This window comes from Mytilus californianus, unplaced genomic scaffold, assembly GCF_021869535.1.
Source record: "Mytilus californianus isolate M0D057914Y unplaced genomic scaffold, xbMytCali1.0.p SCAF_6, whole genome shotgun sequence".
NCBI lineage: Eukaryota > Metazoa > Mollusca > Bivalvia > Mytilida > Mytilidae > Mytilus > Mytilus californianus.
Window position 1 is genome coordinate 61,702,228 of NW_026262712.1, and position 26,725 is coordinate 61,728,952.

A 26,725-nucleotide genomic window follows, 5' to 3' on the forward strand; every position below is an offset into this window, starting at 1 on the left:
GTAAACATAGAAAATGTTCATGCAGGGCGAGGGATTATTTTTGCTGATTTTTAACCACGTAAATTGTGCAAAAATATCTCCCCAAGAAAAGAAGTGGCAAATTATCATTGATTCATGAATTTAATACCTGAAAAAAAGGTTTTTGCATTGAATTTTCGAAAATATTCCATTTACAGTATTATGTTATCTAAAATTGTTTTTGCAAATGGATTTACTATAGTAAATTATATGTAGGGTTACTTAGGTCTATGGATCTGTATCTGCAGAGAAATATCCCCTAATATTGAAATATTCCACCAGCTTTATATTATCTAAAGCCAAATCATTAACGTGTGCACAAAGTCAGAGAATCTTGATGGGGAACTTGAAATTATAATGTTTATTTAAAATTTTGCAAAATGTTGGTTTGAGGCTAAAAAAAGTTCTGATTAACCATGAAGTCCAGAAAAACTTCTTTAGAGTTCAACTCTAATTTGATTTGTATTTTGGTGTCCTTAATGATTCTTGTATTAAGTGTTTTGCAAAATTTGCATCAATGTCTAAATATCATTTCAAAAGTCTGTGCCTGTGTCTATGTCATAAGCACAATCCTGTTATACAAATAAGAATCAGATTTGATAGCATAAAGTTTTGGGCCATTCCATTTACATTTTTTTTTAACAAGATTTAGACTTTTGTTTTTTGAAGTCTTTATTCATTTACAGGACCTACCTATTGTATTTATTATCAAATTTATTCTCATTCTGAACATACATGACATAATTACCACTGGACATTAAGCAAACAGCAATCAATAAATTTGAATTCATTTCATATTCTTTTATTACTATAATTTTATCCAAATGAGGACCAGATTTGTACACGATTTGTGGATGCATTCTAACAGGGGAATGAAAGAAATATATATATAAAGGTGATGTTCTTATTGTGTGTTCTCTATTTTTTTTAAGTGATGACTTTTGTAAATGTCCCGTGGGAAGAGTTGGATAGAGGTAAAATATAACCACCTTGAGTTACTGCATAATACCCAATCGCTGCAGTTATATAGCTTTTGTCTGAATTTTTGTTTTGTTTGATGAAATAGATTTCGACAGAGACCATTTATAGATATTAGAATTATTAAAAAAGTTATTTATAGCTTTGAAAGAAATTTTGAATAGATTAGGAAAATATATATCCTATATAGATTTGTTGTTTTTTTTTCATAAAAAGAATGTTGAAAATGTGAGATGACAAAAGCCAAATAAAGAAAAATTTCACCCAAACTTCAGTCACTTAGCCATTTAGTCAGTCTAGAAAAATTGATACTGTTTGTTAAAAAAAATGCACTGGTATATTTGTTTCTCCATACTTTTATAAGAAATGTTCAAAGGTAATCTTGAAAAAGAAATACCCAGTGCTCTAAACATTAAATTGCTAGAAAAACATTTTTATTTTTAACAAGAAACCTGTTGAAAGAAAAAAAATTGTAAAATGCATAATTTGCGTATTTCATGATGCATATATTTATTCTTGAAGGCAAGCTCAAAGCATTGTTAGAGTATCCTTACCATAAAAGCTTTTCTTGTATAATTTACAATCTGTTGAGCTTTCATAGAGAGGATATTCCAAGCATCTTTGGAGGAAAAATAAAAAGCAAATAGCAAGAATACATATATAGTTTCTCAACTGGTTATGAAATTATGACAATTCTGCAATGTGACTGAAGTTTTGTTTGTAAAACATTCTATATATATTAAGGGTGTAGGCAGTGGTTATGGGAAGTAACTCATTGAATCACTATTACGTTTATAACGGTATGTTTCATAAATGCTTTTTAAGCCTTCATGTGAAACAGAATTACAATAATCTGTGTTGCATAAAAGTTTAGAATACGTTCATGAAAATGGCCTGACACAAACATAAAAGTGATATAGAAGAGTTATTTGCCTTAATGTCAGGTCTACTTCCTTAATTGAAGCAATTGATTGAATTGCCATAAAAATACATACTATTTTCTGACAGAACTGTAGAAATAAAATGGGTAGACACATTCTATTAAAACATGCCAATTCACAAGTTGCTTTTGAGGATACAGTTTGTCAAGATTGGCCCATTAAAATGATATGAAATGTACATATTTCCAGAACAACAGAAACATAAGATTTTGACAAACTGTATTCTGGCAGTTTCCCCAAAGCACTATCTCCAATAATTTTGTTAACTGTATACACAATATATTTAACACTTAATTAGTTTCTTTTAACTCCCTTTTTTTACAGATTTCTTTACAACATATTCTGAATATATTTAAAATGTATTTTCTCTTGTATGTAAAGTCTTTTTTTAATCAGTGTATATAATAGAGTTAACTTTTACAGACAGGAACATAGTGTTATTCTGAAAGAAGAAATTATTTTTAACATACATTTATTTTACTGAAGAAATTTTTCTGAAAAACTTTCAAAAAAAAAAAAAAAAAAAGACGTAAAATTAAAAGATTTGGTCTATATTCAAATGACACAATATCCCAAATTATTACATGAAAAAAAACAAAAAACATAACTATAAAAATTAGAAGATGTGGTACGATTGCCAATGAGACAACTATCCACAAGAGACCAAATGACACAGAAATTAACAACTACAGGTCACCGTACAACCTTCAACAATGAGCAAAGCCCATACCGCATAGTCAGCTATAAAAGGTCCCGAAATGATAAATGTAAAACGAGATAACTAACGGCCTGATTTATTTACAAAATAATAACGAAAATAACAAATCTGATATACAGCAACAAATGTTTTGAATGATAAGTGTTATTTATGTGAAATACTTATAAAAATATATAAATATATGGTTAAATTTTTTTTGGATGAAAGAGAGGCCATGCATCTCGTTACATTAATTAGTCCAAGGCAACAACTCTGAAATAAAAAAAGACCATTCACTCATTACAAATTATATTATATATAGAATAAATATATATTATCTCAAAATATAAAAATTATTTGTACAAGGCTTAGAAATAGGTTGAAAGCAAGGCTTCATCTGTCTGAGCATTCCCCCGTGCTGTGTTGAGTAGATAAAATAAAATTTATATTTGGAGGCAATATGTGGTTGTTCTCTTTATACTGCAACTCTTACAATGGTTTTTAGATGAAATATTTTTAATTTGAAGCAGATGATGTAAAAATTCTGCAAAATTGTATTCTTTATTGATGGCTTTAATGAAACTGTTCAGAAATTATATTCCAATGATGTAAAAATTCTGCAAAACTCATTTAAACTGTATTCTTTATTGATATCATTAATGAAAATCTACAGAAATTATATTTAAACAACGTTAAAATTCTGCAAAACTGTATTATATTTATTGATATCATTAATGAAACTCTACAGAAATTATATTTATAAAGAAGGCTTTAAAGGGTCAGGGATAGCACAAATAGCACAGTTGCAGTATAAATGATTGATATGATAAGTGGGTTCCTTGTTTGTCTCTACAAAGCAGACCTTCAGAGTCAACTACTTATAATTTGCATGTGTTACTTATATGTCTTAATTTTATTTTGCGTTATTCCGAAAAAGTGATCGATATATGAAACCGTTTTTCATCATATAAAAAAAAAAAGAGAGGTCTCGTCTGATTTTCAGATTTTAATTTTGGAGAATTTCTTTTGGGCTTAAGGGATTGATAGATCACAATTTTTTTTTACAATTTCATGTTTGGAATTACATTTTTCATCTATTCTTGAACAGACAGACAGTCTAAATACTAATCAAGAGTGATACATATAACATGAAATTTTTGTGCGGCCATTTTAGTTTCAGTGTAATAAAATGTGTCAATTCTGAAATAATTGCATGCAATATTTGTACAGCAAATTTGCCTAAATGTGACTTGAATACAAAAGTATTGTATGATTAAAATTGATAGCGAGTTACGCTGATTGGCTCATGGTTTACAGATAATTTGTCTTGTTAGAATTTTTAAAAATTTTGTTAATAAACATAACAGATAGATATCATTTTAGATAACTGCATTTGAAATCATTTTTTCTCATTAATGAAAACATTGCATTAGTTTATTAAATTTTTGGTTATTGTTCCAATTCCCTTGATGAACAAATTTGGAGAAAAATGTACATTATGTATTTGAATAGAAACTTGGGAAAAGCATTTCCCAAGATGATTAGAAAAAGATGAAATATTGATAGAAAACTCATACTTTTTCATCTCATGAAAGAAAATTATTTTTTAAAGTCTGGAATCATTATAAAAAAAAATGTCTTGAGATATATGATGACTTGTTTATTTTTGGTAACAATTGAGCTTGACTTAACATGTTCAGTATGCTTGAGACATTTACAGCAACCTGTATTGTATGTTTTGATTTGAAGTAGAATACATGTAGATAGATAACTATAGGGGTGTGCATGCATGACACCTGTAGCAAGTTACAAAGACATTTTTGACAAAGAAAAAAACTTGAAATCTTGCCAAAAAATTGCAACAAACTCCCCCACCCCTTAAAAAAATACCACATTGAAATCATAAAGGGCTCTTCCATTTAAACATACATGATACCCAGGGAAGACACTTTCAAAATGGGGTAACCATCTATAAAACCCAATTCAGAATTTCACTTACATTTTCACTGTAATTGACATCCACCCATAGTTTCAAAGTGCCTTCCTAAATTCCATGCATGTTTTTATGGAACGATCTCAATTTTGGAAAAAAATATGTCATATTAGTTTTTAAAGAAATTAAGCATGCTAAATTGCATAACGACTTTACTTTGTATTACCCTGACAATTACTGAAGATGAAATTTTTGTTTAAAGTAAGATGATATCAGGGAGGCTATCAAAAGTAAAGAAGAATTAGTTAACATATTTCTCAAACACCTAGGTCACATTGAACATGCATGAAATATTTGCCACTGGACTTAAAACAAACAACAATCTATTATTCAAATAATCATTCAAACACATAGGAACAATCAGAATCTATTCGAGTCATTAAGTTTCCCATGGAATCATTACCAATTACATTGTCAGGAATCATGGCCTTAAAGTTATTGTTGTTCTAAAATTCAAAACTCTGCTGTACTTATTTAATTTTGAAATTATACATATTTTAATTGGTTGTTTTTTTTTCAGGTATAAATGCAGAGGGTATATACAGAATACCTGGAAATAAACAACAGGTGGAAATATTACAACTAAAATTACAAGAAGGTAAGATTGCAATGCAATCTCAATTTTTTTACTGAAATTGCTATTTGAAAGGGATTTTCAACTCGTGTAGCTGAAACCGTACATATATTAGAGCTATTTTCCTAATGCTTGTAGTTTAAAGGTTTGGTTGGCTTGCTTGCTTTGTTTGTATAAATGTTTGCTCAAGCATTGTTACCAAAATTGACATCTGCAATCAATAGATAGGCGGGGCTTCAGCTTGTATACATTATACTTATAAATGTTAGTGGATGTTAAGTATAATGCAGAGTATAATGTACAAGCTGAAGCCCGCCTATCTATTGATTGCAGATGTCAATGCTTGAGTAAACATTTATACAAACAAAGCAAGCAAGCCAACCAAACCTTTAAACTACAAGCATTAGGATAATGTCTCCAACAAATTTTATTGCAAATTGTTATTAACCAAATTACAGTTGATAAAACCAAACTTGCTCAGGTTGTGAAAAACAGCAGATAGAGGTTAAGTAACCAGAATTGACCTGTTTCAAACTCTCCTATATATATATTTTTATACCATGGAGTTTTTGTACATACCTCTTGATAAAATTTAGAATAAGCTGAACGAATGCAAAGAAATGGTTAGAATATGTAATTTGAGGTGTTATGTTTTTAAAATTGTGGAAAAATATTAGATGGAGATAAAAAGTCAAACATTCTCTGTTTCCATTCTCAATTTTAAAGAGATTACAAAATGAGAGGAAAAGATGGAAATTAGTTTTAAGGAAATTCTGAAACATCTTTTATATTTTTTTGTCTATACTTCTTTGAAAATACATTTTGACTCTGTTTCCAGAGTTCACTATGAGTATAATAGTTTAGCAAATCTGCTAAATAACCCTGTATCAAGTACATTTTGAATATGATTATTTTCCTTATAACTTCCTTAGATGTAGAAAGGACATCATTGGTTCTCTTCTTTCAGAATTTAATACACTGAGAAATAGAGAACTTGTTTTACATGCTAAAAAATATTATGGCATCTTGTTTTTTTTCTTGATCCTAATTTTATATATACCGGCAAAAATTAATCTTGAATCTTATTTTTTTCTTCCAGATCCTAATGTAGATATAAGAAGTTTAGATATACAGGTTAATACAGTAGCTACTGTGCTGAAATCATTCTTTAAAGATACAGAGCCACTCATACCTCCTAACTTACAGGAGGAATTATTAGAAGCAGCTGGTATGAAGATTTATGCATCTTGTTTTAAAGATATCACAGGGTTTAGCATTTAAAAGGATGAAAAAGTTTTATGACTGCACCTTGTTTTAGGAAATGTTAGGAGTAATGCATGCTTTGTAGAAACTTAGGAATATACAGTCGGCAAATATTTTAAATTCTTTAAGAATGTTACTCGTGTTAAATCAGGAATTCAAATATATTTATATTTATTTTTGCGGTTACTCACATTTTGAAAAGAATCTGGAAAAAAAGATGTTAATACGAAAGCTGCTATCTTTGAAATGAAAGCAATGTTAGATTTAAAATTATTTGCATACTTTGAAAAAAAAAAGATCTTAAAGCATTCATATGTATATAATTTTTTTCAAAATATGGCATTTGGTGAAATTACAAGATAAAAAAGGAATTCAGAATATTGAATTGTTATGCCTACAATATGTTTTTTTTAAGTCATTAGTATAGTAATATCCTTTTGTTAATTTCCCAATTTTGTTTTGTGTTGAGAAACACCCTTTGTGTTCATTTCCCAATTTTGTTTTGTGTTGAGAAACACCCCTTTGTGTTTATTTCCCAATTTTGTTTTGTGTTGATATTTTGCATGTTTTGTGTATAGAGTGAATTTTTTTTTTATTGTACAGAAAAATATGTAGAAAATAGAGAAGCTGGGAAAGAACCTGGTAAAAACTGAGTTTCCTAAATTTTCCATTTTGCTTTACATCTTTTCACTTATGAAGTACTTTGTTCTGTTGGTTGAAAGTAATCTGTCTTGGGAGTTGTTTTTTTTTATTTGCTGTTTCTTCTACAGCAACAGTGATTAACAAGAAAATAGTACATCAAATTCTAAAAAAAAAATGTCTTGCTGTTTAGGATGGATACTATAAAAAGAAGAGGGGGTGTTTATGTGTACAGAAGAAAATGAAATAGGAAAGAGAATTCATAGTGAACATGCAATGACTTTTAGATCTGTGAAGTTCTATCCATTTTCATTAAAAATATTTGGCTGACAAAAGTATGCTCTGATATAACACTTTATCACTCTTTGTATCGAGTCCAGTTTTTGTACATGTAACCCTTGTTTAAAAATATTTACCAGGAGGAAATCTAGCGTGTTACGAAAAGACTAATGAGAAGAAAAATCACTGTTGTTTTAGAAGTCTAGTAAATTCAAAACATAACATTCACAGAATGTTTCATTGTGTGCACGAGTGACTAATGTATTGACGTGATTGCCTTAGTTTTACAATGAAACAAATTATAATACTGTGAAGACTGTTTATTATCTTTGATACTAAGCTGAGGTGTAAGCTATTCGCATGAACATATTTAAAGATTCTTGAAAAAAAGTTTGCTTAGTTTAGATTTTCTATGAAGAGTTCATCACCTACTGTTTAAGTAAATCTCAAAGAACAACTCTTAAGGATGTCAGGCTTTTTAACCAATTTGGACTTGAGTTGCTGTGGATTAATTTTTATTTGTGGATACTAATTTTCGTGGATTCTCTGGGTACAAATGAACCCTGATTTTAGATGTTCAACGAATTACAAATTATCTATAGGCTTGTATGCAGACTTTGGCAAAACTATGAAATCAAATACTTATATCCACAAAAAAATGCAAGTTTTCCTCAAGCAATGAAAATTTTTACCCACGAAAAGAAATAAATCCACAGTTTGTCAGAAATTTAAGAAATTAGCCTATTAATTATTTTAACACCACATTTATAAGCATATCTTAGTTTATAATTTACCCTCTTATAAAGATCTGACAATTGCAACATTATTCAGAAGAAAATGAATAAACAGAAAACATTTTGCCCTGTAAAATTTCTTTCTGAAAATATATGTTGGTGATGTGAATAAGACTTTCATTCAAACTAAGTTCAAAGGTCATCTGAGTTCATTTCATGGTTCTGCTCTCTGTTGCTGACTTTATGGTATGAATGTACATATGTGAATGATATGTATGGATTTCTGGTATGTGCATTGCTAGGTATATACTCAATTTCTTTAACTAAGCATGTGTTACATTTGTATCTTGAGCATGGAGATTTGAATGACTTTTTGTGGTTAATTTTTATTAGATATATTTTTACATAAGTTAATTAATAATGCAATGACAAATCAAGACTTCAGGGCCTTTTATATTGACTATGCGGTATGGGTTTTGCTCATTGTTGAAGGCCGTACGGTGACCAATAGTTGTTAACTTCTATGTCTTTAATTCTCTGGTTGAGAGTTGTCTCATTGGAAATTATACATCTTCTTATTTTTGTATTATGGTATAGGAGAAAAAAAATGTTTGATATTTACAATACCCCTCTGGGCCAGGGTATAATTGAGTAACAGGTCCCAACATTGGTTTTTGGCTCCCTGGTATTAATTTCATTCATGGGTAGGCTCGATAATTTTTTTCCAATATCAGGCATGTTCATGCAACATTATAGACAATTTATAGTTCTGCCCTGCAGAGCTGTAAGAAACAATTACCTAAGAAAAAAGGATTTTGAAATTTTAAGAAAAGTAGCACTATGGTGTGATTGGCTGCCCTTTTGTATCTTGCTCATATAGTGAGAAGGCTAAGCAATTTAACAAATGAGAAATTAGGCTTTCAAACAGCTACTTACAGTTGCATATCCCAGTACACCCAAAAATAGGACAAAATTACAAATCTAAGTTTTAGATTGGACAGGGCTTACAAAGACAGCAACCAAATAATTATAGAGTAGCATTGTAATGGTCAGTGGGCACAATAAGGCCCAATTCCTATGCAGGCAACAACATTCCTGGGTCTTCATGATCAAGGTCAAGAAAGAGGACAAGAAAACCTACATTTTTCATTAGACAGCAAATTTTGAGACTTGACCTGGCCAACCATATTTCATCTTGCTCAATCTATCTTGAGTTTATAGTTATAAATAATTGATATGTATCAGCAGGCAGGTTAACAGATTTTTTTTAACAATTGGGCAAGAAAAGATTTATCAATTAAATGTAAAAATATGCTGGTAATTGAGACAGGTCATGACTTCTTAAGTTAGGCAAAGAGTAACAAATGGTGAAGATTCAATTTACACTAATACATGATTTTGAATCTGTTTAAAATTTTTTCACTTTCTATTGAAATTAATTAATATTTTTGCAGGGAAGTAACTGATTAATATAGGCACAGGACGTTTGCGCTTTTTTACCTGTAACATGATAGGACATTTGCGCTCCAAACCCTATAGACATTTGCGCTTTAAATTTTGATACACCTGTTTTAAATTGACCGGACATTTGCGCTTTTTATACGACCGCAAAAAAATTTTTGTGGTCGTATATTGGTATGACGTTGGCGTCGTCGTCGTCGTCATCGTCCGAAGACGCATTAGTTTTCGCACTCTAACTTTAGTTTAAGTGAATGGATCTCTATGAAATTTTACCATAAGGTTCAATACCACAAAAGGAAGGTGGGGATTGATTTTTGGGGTTATGGTACCAACAGTTAAGGAATTAGGGGCCAAAAAGGGGCCAAAAATTAGCATTTTCTAGATTCCAGACAATAACTGTGGAACGGTGTATGGATCTCTCTGAAATTATACTACAAGTTTACATACCACAAAGGGATGGTTAGGATTTGCTTTGGGGGGTTATTGCTCAAACCGTTTAAGAATTAGGGGCAAAAAAGGGGGAAAAACAAGGTTGTCCTCATTAATGGACAAATACTTTAGTACAAAACATAATTTAAAGCAGTGTAAGGGAGATAAATCAAATACATCATTGAAATTATCTCCCTTACACTGCTTTTAAATTATGTATAAAGTAATGGTTAATGAACAATTAAGATAATTTAAAACAGTGTAAGGGAGGTAATCCAAATACAACGTTTTGGTTACTTCCCTTACACTGCTTTTAAATTATGTTTAAAGAAATGCATATTTATAAAGGAAGACCAGTATGGCGCATTAGATTTGTAAAATCTTTGACCACATTTATTTATTTGTTATGCCGAATCTAACCGTGTATTTAGATTTTTAATTTTGGGTCCAGTTTTCAAATTGGTCTACATTAAGGTCCAAAGGGTCAAAAAATCTAAATACATGTTTAGATTCAGCATATCAAAGAACCCCATATATTCAATTTTTGTTAAAATCAAACAAAGTTTAATTTTGGACCCCAAAATTAAACTTTGTTTGATTTTAACAAAAATTGAATATATGGGGTTCTTTGATATGCTGAATCTAAACATGTATTTAGATTTTTGATTTTTGGCCCAGTTTTCAAGTTGGTCCAAATTGGGGTCCAAAATTAAACTTTGTTTGATTTCAACAAAAATTGAATATATGGGGTTCTTTGATATACTGCATCTAACCATGTATTAAGATTTTTTATTTGTAGACCCCGCTATCAAATTGGTTCAATTTGAGGTCAAAAGGGTCCAAAATTAAACTTTGTTTGATTTCATCAAAAATTGAATTATTGGGGTTCTTTGATATGCCAAATCTAACCGTGTATTTAGATTTTTAATTTTGGGTCCCGTTTTTTAAATTGGTCTACATTAAGGTCCAAAGGGTCCAAAATTAAACTTAGTTTGATTTTAACAAAAATTGAATTCTTGGGGCTCTTTGATATGCTGAATCTAAACATGTGTTTAGATTTTTGATTATGGGCCCAGTTTTCAAGTTAGTCCAAGTTGGGGGCCAAAATTAAACTTTGTTTGATTTCAACAAAAATTGAATATATGGGGTTCTTTGATATGCTGAATCTAAACATGTATTTAGATTTTAGATTTTTGGCCCAGTTTTCAAGTTGGTCCAAATTGGGGTTCAAAATTAAACTTTGTTTGATTTCAACAAAAATTGAATATATGGGGTTCTTTGATATGCTGAATCTTACCATGTATTTAGATTTTTTATTTGTGGGCCCGCTATCAAATTGGTTCATATTGAGGTCAAAAAGGTCCAAAATTAAACTTTGTTTGATTTCATCAAAAATTTAATTATTGGGGTTCTTTGATATGCCAAATCTAACCGTGTATTTAGATTTTTAATTTTGGGTCCCGTTTTTTGAATTGGTCTACATTAAGGTCCAAAGGGTCCAAAATTAAACTTAGTTTGATTTTAACAAAAATTGAATTATTGGGGTACTTTGATATGCTGAATCTAAACATGTGTTTAAATTTTTGATTATGGGGCCAGTTTTCAAGTTTGTCCAAGTTGGGGTCCAAAATTAAACTTTTTTTTATTTCAACAAAAATTGAATATATGGGGTTCTTTGATATGCTGAATCTCACCATGTATTTTGATTTTGGACATTGGACCATAATAGGTAAATTAAAAAAATTGAAGCTCTTAGACCACATTCTTTCTGTGTCAGAAACCTATGCTGTGTCAAATATTTTATCACAATCCAAATTCAGAGCTGTATCAAGCTTGAATGTTGTGTCCATACTTGCCCCAACTGTTCAGGGTTCGACCTCTGCGGTTGTATCAAGCTGCGCCCAGCGAAGCATTTTATTACCTATAGTAGTCTACCTGTAATTTTAATGAATTGCAATCATTACATAAATAAATGCAACTTATATTTGTCATTGGTTAGTTCACATTGACGCAGTCTTAAACATAGAGTTTAAAGTTATAGACTAGTAAAGGAAAAAAAGTATATGTCACGATGAACAGGGCCCTCAGTCAAGAGTAGAGAAAGAGAGCTAGAATATTTATTTGTAATGTGGACGAAATACCAGTCAGGGCAGATTACAAGAGCTAAATTTGTTCATTCCCTGAGCTTCAGATATCATGCGAAAACTGACCTGTGGTGACTATACGCGTCTTTATGTATTTAGAATGTTTACTTTTAGCTATATATAACTATATTAATATGCTATGAAATGACCTTTAAACACGAATGTGCTATGAAATGACTATTAAACTTTTAACCATAATTAAAATTATGACTTTAACTCTGCCAGGTCAAACCTTTTGGTCCTGAGTCCAGATATAATAGGAGGGAAGTCATAAGAAGCAAATACTGTAAAAGCGCAAATATCGTATATAAAAAGAGCAAATGTCCTTTTTTAAAAAGCGCAAATGTCCTTTAAATTGAAGGGCAAATATCCATTAAAAAAAGTGTAAATGTCCTATGAAAAAGCGCAAACGTCCCGCACCGATTAATATTGAATTGTTGATTAAAACAAAAAAAAATGCTTAGTACAGTTTTATGTAGATAATGCAGACGACAGGATCTATGATTTAAAATCGCTTGATCGATTTGCAGAAAATTTTACACATGAAAGGTTTAGCTGTATAAATCCTCTATGGCTGTCTGTTAAAATTGCATTGACCATTTGCAGGGGGAAATTTTAATCGGTTAATGTTTTCTTCTTTAAATGTTAAAAAAAGGTTAATTTTTGAAAAGAGGATGTGTGATGAAATAGTGTTGAAAAATATTCTTGTCTTACTGATATGAAAAAATTGAATTTGTATTCATTACAGAAATTCCAGAGAAGAGTACACGGTTAGTGGCTATTAGAGGCGTACTTCGGAAAATTTCACCTGTCAATTATGAAGTATTAAAATACTTTATAACGCATTTAAATGAGTAAGTAAATTATCTTTCAAGTTATTTGCTTGTTTTTATTATGCCCCACCATAGCGGAGGGGGCATTAAGTTTTACCCTTGTCTGTCTGTACGTCCGTCTGTACGTCCCAAAATTGGTTTCCATTCTATAACTTTAGTTCACCTTAACCAAATGTTATGAAACTTATACACAATGCTTATTACCACTAAATACAGATCAAGTACAAATTTTGGTAATGTCGCTTTTACCGTTCTTGAGTTATGTCCCTTTATAATGTTTTATGCAAAGTGGGGGCATCATCTGTGTCCCATTGACACATTCCCCATTTATTGATACAAATTCTGTATCTTTTCGTAGATTTAATTAGTAGTGAATAAGTTAAAGAGATTTTTATGGCCTGTCTACGATAGTCTGTGGCATCATGTTTACCTGTCTGTGCATCAGTTCTTTAGTCTTGTCTTTTTGTACATCTTGTTTCATGTTAAAATATTTGGTTTAGGTAGTGTACTGTGAAGCTAAGTACACATGTTAACCTTTTAAAATTATATGTCAAATTACGACCCTGGTTTCCTGATTCACTAAACATGGAAGAATGTGTGTGGAGTATGGATTGTGATGAGCAATACTCAAATTCTAAATGTATATAAAATTTCTCTGACCAGCTGATCAATTATAGAATAAATGTGGTGTTTGCTTGTTCTCAGTTCTCCCAGGAGCAAGATTTCAATTTTGCCATCATATTTCTTGCTGTCCTCTGAATTAGCTATTGCAATATCAGGATAAAATGAACCATGAATTTAAGGATTTGATACTGTAAATTCAGAAATTATTGCGAGGTTTTTATACGACCGCAAAAATTAAAAATTTTTTGGTCGTATATTGGTATGACGTTGGCGTCGTCGTCGTCTGGCGTCGTCCGGCGTCGTCCGAAGACACATTGGTTTTCGCACTCTAACTTAAGTTTAAGTGAATGGATCTCAGTGAAATTTTACCATAAGGTTCAATACCACAAAAGGAAGGTTGGGATTGATTTTGGGGGTTATGGTACCAACAGTTAAGGAATTAGGGGCCAAAATAAGCATTTTTGTAACTTCCAGACATAACTTGTGTGTTAGTGTATGGATCTCTCTGACATTGTAACACAAGGTTCCATATTACAAAGGGAATGCTGGGATTGGTTTTGGGGGTAATTGCCTCAAAATTTTAGGAATTAGGGGCCAAAAAGGGGCAAAAAACAAGCATTTTTCTAGTTTCATGATAATAACTTGTGTGTAAGTGTATGGGTCTTTCTGAAATTGAACTGCAAGGTTCCATATCACAAAGGGAAAGCTGGAATTGAGTTTGGGGGTAATTGCCCAAAACATTTAGGAATAAGGGGCCAAAAAGGGGCCAAAAATAGCATTTTTATAGTTTCCAGACAATTACTTGTGTTCAAGTGTATGGATCTCTCTGAAATTGTACTGCAAGGTACCATACCACAAAGGGAAGGCTGGGAATGATTTTGGGGGTAATTCCCTCAAAATTTTAGGAATAAGGGGCCAAAAAGGGGAAAAAAACAAGCATTTTTCTAGTTTCAGGACAATAACTTGTGTTCAAGTGTATGGATCTCTCTGAAATTGTACTGCAAGGTACCATACCACGTAGGGAAGGCTGGGATTGAGTTTGGGGGTGATGAATCATAAGGGGTTTAAAAAAAATTGGGGGGGGGGGGGATTTTTTTTTTTTCATGTTTTTTCTTTTTTTCCTTTTTTTTTCTTTTAAAATTTTCCATTTTAAGTTGGTTATTTATGATTTATATTTAGAAGCAAAAAATAATGATATGGTAGGAGATACACACCAAACAGGATGTGTAAATTATTATATAATAAGTATTGTGCAATAGCAAGAAATTTTCAATTGCACAGTATTGCACAATAGCAAGAAATCTTTCATTGCACAGTATTGCGCAATAGCAAGAAATCTTCAATTGCACAGTATTGCGCAATAGCAAGAAATATCCAATAGCACAATATTGCGCAATAGCAAGAAATTGTCAATTGTACAGTATTGCGCAATAGCAAGAAATATTCAATTGCACAGTATTAATTGCTTATTTCTTGACCAATTTCAATGGGGTTTTATTCTTGAATTCTTGGGGTTCTTTAATATGCTGAATCTAACCGTGTATTAAGTTTTTGGATTTTGGGCCCCGATTTTAAATTGGTCCACATTGAGGTCCAAAGGGTCCAAAATTAAACTTTGTTTGATTTCATCAAAAATTGAATTATTGGGGTTCTTTGATATGCCGAATCTAACCGTGTATTTAGATTTTTAATTTTTGGTTCCGTTTTCAAATTGGTCTACATTAAGGTCCAAAGGGTTCAAAATTAAACTTAGTTTGATTTTAACAAAAATTGAATTCTTAGGGTTCTTTGATATGCTGAATCTAAACATGTATTTAGATTTTTGATTATGGGCCCAGTTTTCAAGTTGGTCCAAATCGGGGTCCAAAATTAAACTTTGTTTGATTCAACAAAATTGAATATATGGGGTTCTTTGATATGCTGAATCTAACCATATATTTAGATTTTTGATTTTTGGGCCCCGTTATCAACTTTGTCCACATTGAGGTCAAAAGGGTCCTAAATTAAACTTTGTTTGATTTCATCAAAAATTGAATTCGCGGGGTTCTTTGATATGCCGAATCTAACCGTGTAGTTAGATTCTTAATTTTTGGTTCCGTTTTCAAATTGGTCTACATTAAGGTCCAAAGGGTTCAAAATTAAACTTAGTTTGATTTTAACAAAAATTGAATTCTTAGGGTTCTTTGATATGCTGAATCTAAACATGTATTTAGATTTTTGATAATGGGCTCAGTTTTCAAGTTGGTCCAAATCGGGGTCCAAAATTAAACTTTGTTTGATTTCAACAAAAATTGAATATATGGGGTTCTTTGATATGCTGAATCTAACCATGTATTTAGATTTTTGATTTTTGGGCCCCGTTATCAACTTTGTCCACATTGAGGTCAAAAGGGTCCTAAATTAAACTTTGTTTGATTTCATCAAAAATTGAATTCTTGGGGTTCTTTGATATGTTGAATCTAACCATGTATTTAGATTTTGGATATTGGACCATAATAGGTGAATGTCCAATTTAATAAAAAAATTTAAGTTCTTAGACCACATTCATTCTGTGTCAGTAACCTATGCTGTGTCAAATATTTAATCACAATCCAAATTCAGAGCTGTATCAAGCTTGAATGTTGTGTCCATACTTGCCCCAACTGTTCAGGGTTCGACCTCTGCGGTCGTATCAAGCTGCGCCCTGCGGAGCATTTTATTATTAATGGGAATAATGCGACTACTTGAGTATCTTAATAATAAGAACTCACATTCTGATATCAGATACATATATCTGTATGTAACTTTTCCTAAAATCACAATAATTAAACTCGCATCTTTGTTAATTCCTCAAAAATCGCAATAATATATGCATACAATAATTTCTGAATTTACAGTGCATATATGTCAATAAGACAGCAACCAAAACTATGCTTTCATACAGAAGTAACACACATTTGTGAAGATAAATGAAAAAATAGAATTAAGTTAGCATTCATATTATCTAAAAAATTGAAGGAGATTCCACGTCTGTTTTGAAGGATAGCATAATTCTCCACTCATAACACTTAAAAAATTCCATATTCAAATTACCCAGCAAGCCTCATGTTTTGAAAATTTGAAAATTTAACTGTCTTGTTATGTTGAGAAATATCTTACCTTAATGGATGCAGTTGTAGGATCTATACCTTATCTTAAAAAAAGTTTATGATTTACAAAAGTGAAAAAAACAAATGGAAAACAAAATAGGAGCTGGTGTTAGATATGAAGTCTTTACAGACATGCAATACAAAAATATCATGAATATATATATGTACTATTTGCTGTTGGATATTTAATAGCCATCATGCAATATTTTTATATTTAATTTCAGACTGAGTCAACATAAAGAGAAACATAGCATGGACAGTCGAAATTTAGCCTTGTGTTTGTGGCCTACCATTTTACGTATGGATTTTTCATCATATGACAAAATGGCACAAAGTACTAAAATTCCAGGAGAAGTCATCCAGACATTAATTGATCAGTGTGGCTTTTTCTTCCACGGAGAAGCAGAGTGCGAGTAAAATTTAAGAAACGGTCATTACATAAAAACCAGCATTTGTAATAATTCTCATAAGGAACCAGTGGAGTGGAAACCAGTTTAAATTAACATATAAACAAAAACAATGACAACTGGATTGTATTGCCAGAGTAGATTTTCAGCTTTTGCAAGTGCTTTGTAGCAAAATTGATGATTGTAAAAGGTAATTTATAAAATTACGTGGCGATCAAGAGGGGAGAATGTGTTCAGAATGAAAACGTTGCCATCGTTTTTTTGCCAAACCTGAACTATAACTATTAATTAAATAAGGTTGAACCTTGACACATCAACCAAGTTAATTATTGGTATATTATCTGACCTTGGTTGTCATAGCTACGAGTTTGACCTAATTTTACAATCATGTTGTCAAGAAAAACCGCCATTGGGCAGCTAGTCTTGTTTGTTGTCGTGTTGTTTGTTGATTGGAAGGTTATTACTGCATAATAATTATGATTATATACATATGTGTTTCGATTAACCAAGATTATGAATGGAAGTCGACGGAATGGAAGTTGATCAGGGGAAACAACTCACAGTGCAGGTTTACTTTGGTGGTTAATTTTTTGAAAGATTTAATTTACACTAAATGATATACTGTGGATTTAATTATTTTCCCGTGTACCAATTTTCGTGGATAATTGATTTTGAGCCTGTAATAAACTTCCGCAAACAAAAAGAAAGTTTGTTTTTGTAAAAAGCTAAAATTCAACATAACCCATGAAATGCATGGAAGTGATTACCCATGAATAATAACCACTCCACAATATCTGTGTTATAATTAAACGTAAAATCTGGTTACTTAAGATATATGTCTCACAAATTTTGGAACATAGGAATCTTAAAATTGTGTGTTTTAAGTTATGAAAATTGAGACAATTTTGATATGTATTCAATCATAGCCAATTTTAACAAAACCAAAAGATCTGCCTCCTGATATTTCAGGATATGATTAATTCTAGTTGTGATGTAGGTTTGAAAAACCTAGAAAAGAACTGCCAGTAAATTTTTAAGTTAGTGAAGATAAAAAAGTTATAAAATATCACAAAAGTATCCAGTGGTTTTTTTTCACAGCTGATTTTCAGTGGAGTAAACTTGATTTGTTCTGTGATAACAGAGATCAATATGAGATGATCATTTGTCAAATATCCTTTGAACAATATTGACACACCAGTTCTGTGCCAGCATGGTCCAGAAATGTCAGAAAATAGCTCATGGTGAAAAAATTAAATCAATTCATTTTCATATTATATAAAAAGTTGATAGCTAATTAATACAAATTTTGGAACTTTTTTAATGTTTTGTTGAGGCTCAAGATACCAAATTGATCTCTAAACTCGTCTCATTATTTTACATTGAAGCCATTGGTTAAGAATTCAATATTTTTTTTCAACCAATCAATTGTACATAAGCTTACTTTCAGAAAAAAAAATATTTACAAGATTGTGAAATAATGTTTAGTAGTACCGACATAATTTCATATGATTATAAAAAAATAACAATGCATTGTGTAGACAAGGTTTGCCACTGTCATAACTGTTTTATCTGCAAGTTCATACAAATATAAATATAGAATTTAGGTATGAAAATTATCAAAAGATGTGTGTTTGTTTATTAGCCAGAGGGAGAAGGGGGGAAGGGGGAAATTCCAAAACCAATTGTGACATTTTTGAGAGAGTCTGTAATAAGATAAAAATATTGTAAATGTGCTATTTGTAAAGTTGATCTGACTGTTTAGTTCTATTATCAAATCCAAGTGCTTTCTATGCTATAATATTGTTTATTTGTGAATGACATTGTTAATCTTTTTGTTGATTTTTTTGTATGAGAGTTGTATATTTAATGAAGATTCTTTGTAAAAAAAAATGTCAAGTTGCTTTTTTAATTGAGATTTATGTATTTAATTAGTTTACTATATATATATATTGTTAAACAGCTTACAGGAAAAAAATATAGCATTGTTTAAAAGCTCACAGGAAAAAAATATTATCATTGTTGAACTGCTTACAGGAAAAAATATAGTATTGTTTAACAGCTCACAGGAAAAAATATTATCATTGTTGAACTGCTTACAGGAAAAAAATAATAGCTTTGTTAAACAGCAATGTTAATTAGCTGATGAAAAAAAAAGTGTGTGCTCATTAGCCAGTTGTTCCAAGTTGATTTCATTGGCATTATATCATGTGCTTGGAAACAGATCTTAATATAGTGAAACCTTTCTAAACCAAACTACTTTGGGACTTAAGATAAGACACATGTTTTGTTTATGCAAGTTAAAGGACAATTTATGATTATGTGCTAAATTAGCCCTAAAATGATTTGCTAGTAATACCATAGCCATGATGTAGAAAATGTTGCCAAAAAAGATATTCACAAAGGGCATTTTATTTGTGTTCAACTATTCACTGGCAAAATATATTTTTGGCAACGACGCATGTGCTCTATGTTAACTTATCAAAAATGTGTCTGAAATTAGCCTATATTTTATAAAAATCTGAAAAAAAATCCAGTATGACATTACTTTAATGATGCCTCAATCAAAATGTATCATTAATGCATAGGCAATAATGTATAATTTCTTAAAATATTTATTCTAAATTTTAAAAAGAATGTGATTAGTAATGGAATTTAACAAATTTTGGTGAATTTATTGGGCCAAATAAGCCCCTAAATGATCTCTCTCCTTACTGAAGAGAATTTATTATACATCTTGGTACAACATTTCCTTTTAAACAGGTGATCGGTTTAGGCAGGTTTCACTGTGCAATTAAGATAGCCATATTTAGTTGAAGTTTATTTAGTGTTTTTTTAATTAGTTATATAGGTTTAAATATTGATGTTCAACAACTGTAAGATACTTTTCAAACAATTTGTAAAGTTTTATTAATACCAAAAACGTAGACTATTTCATTTTCTTACGATTTTAGATATTCTGACGTTTATTTTTAAAAGAAATTTTTCAGTAGGTTACATTTATCTAGGAAATTCATGAATGAATAGGTTCTGTAAATCTATGAATGGAATATATTTAGTTCATGAGAGTTAAGCAACAATAGTTATCTCCCTTTTACATTTTTGCAAAAAAAAAAAAAAAAAAAAACAACTTTCAATTACTATATAACATAAATAATATAAACAACTGGAAGAACAGTATATAAAACTTTCTAGACATAGTTTCTGTGACATTTTATGACATTTTTACCTTTAAATAATAGAATTTTCTTTTTAACATGCTGAAAGGGAGATGATTTGAATTAAAGCCCATAAAAAAAAGAAACTAGTTCTTAAACAGTTTTATAATCTTTTGGGACTTTTATATTTCATAATTTGTTTTTTGTTGTCAGAGAATGAAAAACTGTCAGAAAGGATTTCTTTTTAGTAATGATTTTTGTAAATCATGAAATGCACCAAACTTGAAGATTTTTTTTTTTTTTTTTCTTATTTAAAGAAGTTTACTCGAACATGCACACAAAACATTTAGGGAGGCTAGGTTTGATGGTTGAAGTTCTAAAGGTTTAAAAATCCATATCATTTCTGAATACTGAACAATCTTGAACTTAGATATGATAAACATCAAAAGAGATAATATTTATCAATTTTATATGTATAGTATGGACAGCATAGATTATAGACCTTATTTTAGTAACTTATGTTACAAATTTTCATGTCATAATTGGTAATTCTGTGCTTTTTTAAAAATAATAACTGCCAATGTATCTCAGTATATATAATTATCTCATTTCTTTATGGATCTTTGTATTTTTTATTATCACATACATATTATTTTAATTTGCCAAAGAATTGATTATTTATTATTAACTAACAAATATTCATGTTCTTAACCAGCATGCTCGTGCATAAGTATTCATATAAGAAATGATCAGGTTATTATTGAATTATACCCTGTCATCTTGGTATATATATATATATATTTATATATATGTAGCTTTTTGTAAAAAAAAAAAAGTGCTATACATTTGTTATTAGAGAACCAATATAATGATTCAAGTACTGTTTATTCAGACATTATTGCGTGCATTTATTATTGCGATTTTCGAAGAATGGACAATAATGCGAGACTAATTATTGCGATTTCAGAAAAATGTATGTACATATATATGTATCAGATACCAGAATGTGAGTTCTTATTATTGTGATTCTCACACAGTTGCATTATTCGCATTAATAAAAACCTAGCAATAATTTCTGAATTTACAGTAATTAGTTTAATAATCATCATACTTTTACAATTGGTGTATTAACTTCATTTTTCTTAACCATGCATCCCACCATTACTGTTGGAAGTAGCACTCTTCAGACACAAATATTTCCTTTAATATCAGTATTCCGTTGATTATTTAAAAAAAAGGGGGGAGGGGTCATAACTGACAATTTGATGGCAAACTTCTTTGTAAATATATATATTGAAAAACCAGTAGTTGGTCTGATAAGTTTTTATGGTCAAAATTGTGATTTGACCGTGTGTAATGTGCTAGACTCCAAGTTAGCAGGTTACTATTACAGTGTGTTTCTGATGCATTTATACTGCATGATGGGTAAAACAGCAATTCCTTCCTTCATTTGTGATCTTAAAATATAACATTTATAATATATTATTGCTTTTGTTTTGTTTAGATATAATATATATACTACTGATACAAATACAAATATAATATTTAAACCAGGTTTGGGTCCTTTATCTGAGGGCGGTTTCATTTTTACCAGTTTAGGGTCCTTAATTGGAGGGCTGTTCCATTAAAACCAGTTTAAGACCTTTTATCTGAGGGCTGTTCCATTAAAACCAGTTTAAGACCTTTTATCTGAGGACTGTTCCATTAAAACCAGTTTAAGACCTTTTATCTGAGGGCTGTTCCATTAAACCAGTTTAAGACCTTTTATCTGAGGGCTGTTCCATTAAACCAGTTTAAGACCTTTTGTCTGAGGGCTGTTCCATTAAAACCAGTTTAAGACCTTTTATCTGAGGGCTGTTCCATTAAAACCAGTTTAAGGCCTTTGTCATTGTTTTGATTCTATTGAAAGTTGATGGACTTGTATAAAGGCACTCTTAAAGGATGTTCGCTACTCTGTTTCAAAATAACAAACTTTTTAAAACACTGTTATAAATTGATAGTATATAAATAAAGGAACTAAAAAAGCATGAAAAAGATGAAGTTTGCGTGAGCTCACTTTCGAGATATAAGCCATTGAAAATTTGGCGGGAAATGATTCTATCCAGATTTTTCATACATTTAACATTGGCACCTTTTTTCTTTCAAATATGGCTTTTAAAACTATATGTAATAAAAATATTAAAAGAAAAGTAGTGGATAGTGGGCAAAATTTTTAATGGCACTACATGGATAAAACCAGAGGATTCCAAATATCTGGCAAAAATTCAAAAACAAGAGGAGCGAACATCCTTAATCTAAAGAACCAAATACTTTTACTGTTGCTAATGAAATAACAAGGTTAATGTATTTTAATAATTTTATTTCTTTAAAATTTTTTATATAAAATTGTAGAATTTTATTTTATTATGTAAAATCATTATAATTCATGAAACTTTATTGACAATAAACAATTTAGTTTTTTGGGGAGGGGGGTCCTCTTTATTGTATCAACAATCAAGAAACCACAGAACCTATTGAAATTCATGTTAGCATTTATTTTTATGATTTTTGATAGATCGAGTTAAACCAGAAATTTATCAGGATGACTTTTGTAAGATTATCCAGTGAAATATGCATGATAAGGCCACATCAGTATCCACCAGAGACCAAAGGTGGAGGTTTTTAGCAACTGTATCCTTTTGATCAGAAATCTCTTTCTGAATGCATTTTTTTGGGCAATGTTTTCTCCCTTGAACTAACTTATTTTTGAGATGAGCAATTTTTATCGATCCATGTAATCAGCTTATTTTGAATCTTTAGTCTTTATATTTTAAATTCATGCACTCACAATATTTGTTCGTTGACTAAAATTTATGATTTATTTTGTTGAAATACAAAATAAAATATTATGGATATGGAGTAAAAGAAATTTTTTAAAGATAGATCTCCATCTGAACAAAACTGATTTATTTCTTATCCAGACAAAACACTCAGGTTTAGTCTTTAGTCCCAGTAGAGCCAGTACAAAATGGTTAAATCGTGTTTCTGTACTGTCTCTTGTTTTAAAGGGGGGTGGAATATAAGTAGAATTACAAATTTCTGTTCATATCAGTTAATATGAGAATCCGTTTTCAGTAGTGTGAAAATTAAGATTGCTTGTGACTGCATGTTTGTTTGTTTATTTTTTGCTTGAAAACAAACTGAATAATATTTTCTGTATTGTAAAAATATATCATATCTCGTAAACCTTATCTGACTCTTAGCTGAAAAGTATTGTTAATTGCTGAAGCTATAAACCTTGAAATGTTTTTTTATGCAGAACTGTGATTTTGTTATGTTTTTTCTCTTTATATGAAAAATAATTGAAAGAACTTGTTTTATAGTGGGACCTATGATGTAGTGTTTCTCATTATCCACATAATTGTATAAAAACCATTATTATCATTAAAGCTGAATATAATGTTTTTGTAGCATGCAAAAACAAAAAAAATCATATGTATATTTATTCATTTATAATTAATTTGTAATTTTAATCTGAGAAAGTAACTAATATTAATTGTGCATTTTAAGTATTTTTATCATTATCAACCGTGCCATATATAGTAACAATTGGCAGAATGTGCAATGTGTACAGTTTATCGTTGTTGTCTTTTGTGCTGTTTTGCTGGTGTACATCAATAAAAACCTATAATTAGAAAACTTATCATGTATTTGTGTTTTAATTGGCCGACCATTGCAATAAGAATTAGAGCCATTCCATTGAAATGTATGTGGTAGGGTAGGAAAGCAAGTTTATTTTTATGGCCCTGCAATAAAGTTGTCAGGGCCATATAGTTTTACCCTTATCCGTCATTCTGTCATTCCGCAACGAACAGTTATTTCTTTTATTCTTAACACCTTCACATTTTGAGCTGATTTTTAGTATGTGAGTCTACTATGATGAGATACAGATCTACTTTACAGTTGGTTTCAGTCCACTAATTTTTGCTGAAATTACGGGCTTTGGGCTTTGAAAATTTCATAAAAATAGCAGTTATACAGACTTTTTTTCTAAACGCCTTCACATATTGAGCTGATCTTTTAGTATGTTAATCTACTATGATGAGTTACAGATCAAGTTTATGTTTGGTTCTGCTCTGCTGTTTTTTGCCGAAATTACAAATTTCTTGAAAATAACAGTTATGCAGACTTTCATTATCAAATTTTCACTCCTAAAAATGGTTTCCAGTTTTTGTCTCGCCTTGACAGAGTCAAAAAGTGAGACAGGTATGCTGTTTCCGGTGGCGGCAATGGCAGCGGCGTCAACAATGTATTTAATAGTTTGTGATTAGGTCTAGTTTATGGTGAACCACTAGTGGTAGGTCAATGATATTTGGTATGCAGTTGAATTAGCATTGGCACATCTCATTACCATGGAGATTATTTGGCCCCGCCCCCTCAGTCATGGTTTATTGACTTTGAAACTTTGCTTAGTTTTCATGTATTAGTTTGTGATTAGGTCAGCTTATGGGAAACCAATAGTGGTAGGTCAATGATATTTGGTATGCAATTGTATAAGCATTGGCATATCTCATTTCCATGGAGATTATTTGGCCCCGCCCCTTCAGTCATGGTCTATTGACTTTGAAACTTTTGATTAGTTTACAAGTTAATGTTTGTGTTTAGGTTTCTTTAAAGGGAACGACTTATGAAAAGTCAATGGTATTTGGTATGCAATTGTATTAGTATCAGCACATCTCATTTCCATGGAGATTGTTTAGCCCTGTACCTTTAGTTATGGTTCATTGACTTTGAATATTTGCATAACTTACATGTTAAATTATTGTTATTTTAATTTCAACATTTGCATTATCAAAATAACAAATAGGCGAGACATATCTCTGTGTTAACAGTTTATTTTGCAAAGCAGGCCATTTGTGTCGTTTCGACACATCCAGTTTGACATGAGTTGTGGGTCATTTATAGTTGTATGCTTGTTTTGGTGTATGAAAAATGACTAAGAAAGTATGTTGGTTTGGGGGGGGGGGGCATTGGAAAGTCCCTTAATACCCTCCCACATCCATTTTAATGGAACGGCCTTGAAGTGCCAACTGAAAAAATCCGAGTTTTAAGCTGCATACCTTTCGTGCATTCATTCCTTAAAGAGGACTTTAAGCGATTGGTTGATTTTTGGTGTTAAACACAATTTTCAGCACGCTTGGCTATATCCTGGATGTTAGTTTTTGTTTAGCCTGCAATTTTTGTCCCAGAAAGCTCGACATAGGGATAGTGATCCGGAGGCTGCGTTAGCTAACTTCTTAAAAGCTTTATATTTTAGAAGCTAGAAGACCTGGATGCTTCATACTTTGTATATAGATGCCTTATGTTACAAAGTTTCCGTCTGTCATATGTCCCTTGTCCTTGACCTCATTTTCATGGTTCAGTGACTACTTGAAAAAAAAGTCAACATTTGTTGTAATGTTAATTTCTTTCTTATTATGAGTAATAGGATAACTATATTTAGTATGTGCGTACCTTGCAAGGTCCTCATGCCCGTCAGAGAATTTTCATTTGACCTCGACCTCATTTCATGGATCAGTGAACAAGGTTAAGTTTTCGTTGTCAAGTCCATATATCAGATACTATAAGCAGTAGGTCTACTATATTTGGTATATGGAATAATTGTAAGGTGTACATGTCCAACTGGTAGGTGCATTCTGACCTTGACCTCATTTTCATGGTTCAGTGGTCAAAGTTAAGTTTTTGAGTTTTGGTCTTTTTATGCCCCCGCCGTAGTGGAGGGGGCATTAAGTTTTACCCTTGTCCGTCTGTACGTCTGTCCGTCCATCCGTCCTTCCGTCCTTCCGTCCGTACGTCCCAAAGTTGGTTTCCGTTCTTTAACTTTAGTTTGCCTCAACCAAATCTTTGAAACTTTTGCACAATACTCATTACCATAATATACAGATCAAGTTTGAAATTGGGTGGTGTCACTTTTACCATTATTGAGTTATGCCCCTTTCTAAACATAAAAATTGCTGAATTTTTGGTTTCCATTCTTTAACTTTAGTTTGCCTCTACCAAATGTTATGAAACTTATACACAATGATTATTACCATAAAATACAGATCAAGTTTGAATTTTGGTGGTATCACTTTTACCGTTCTTGAGTTATGCCTATTTACAAATGGAAAATTTGCTGAATTTTTCGTTTCTGTTCTCTAACTTAAGTTAGCCACAACCAAATGTTATGAGACTTATACACAATACTTATTACCACAAAACTCAGATCAAATACAAATTTGGGTAGCATCAGTTTTACTTTTCTTCAGCTATGTCACTTTATAACTTCTTTATGATATGCTAGTGGGGGCATCATCTGTGTCCCATGGACACATTCCCCATTTATTTTCTTCAACTATATGCAATAGGTTAACTATATTTGGTGTATGGAAATATTTTATGAAGTACAT

At 30.9% G+C, this 26,725-nt stretch overlaps 1 protein-coding gene across 7 annotated transcripts in view; it reads left to right on the forward strand.

Moving 5' to 3' along the window:
• LOC127704151 (rho GTPase-activating protein 190-like) overlaps positions 1-23,979 on the forward strand; it is a 253,363-nt gene extending 229,384 nt beyond the window's left edge. For 5 of the 7 annotated variants that reach the window (XM_052208042.1, XM_052208041.1, XM_052208047.1 and 2 more), the window contains 6 exons: positions 951-992; positions 5,148-5,225; positions 6,301-6,429; positions 7,068-7,106; positions 12,899-13,004; positions 16,960-23,979. In XM_052208042.1, the coding sequence (XP_052064002.1) occupies positions 951-992; positions 5,148-5,225; positions 6,301-6,429; positions 7,068-7,106; positions 12,899-13,004; positions 16,960-17,152 (587 nt within the window). In that variant the 3' untranslated portion in view covers positions 17,153-23,979. The remainder of the gene's footprint in view (positions 1-950; positions 993-5,147; positions 5,226-6,300; positions 6,430-7,067; positions 7,107-12,898; positions 13,005-16,959) is intronic. The other 2 variants (XM_052208043.1, XM_052208045.1) reach the window with 2 other exon arrangements.
• The last annotated feature ends 2,746 nt before the right edge of the window (positions 23,980-26,725 follow it).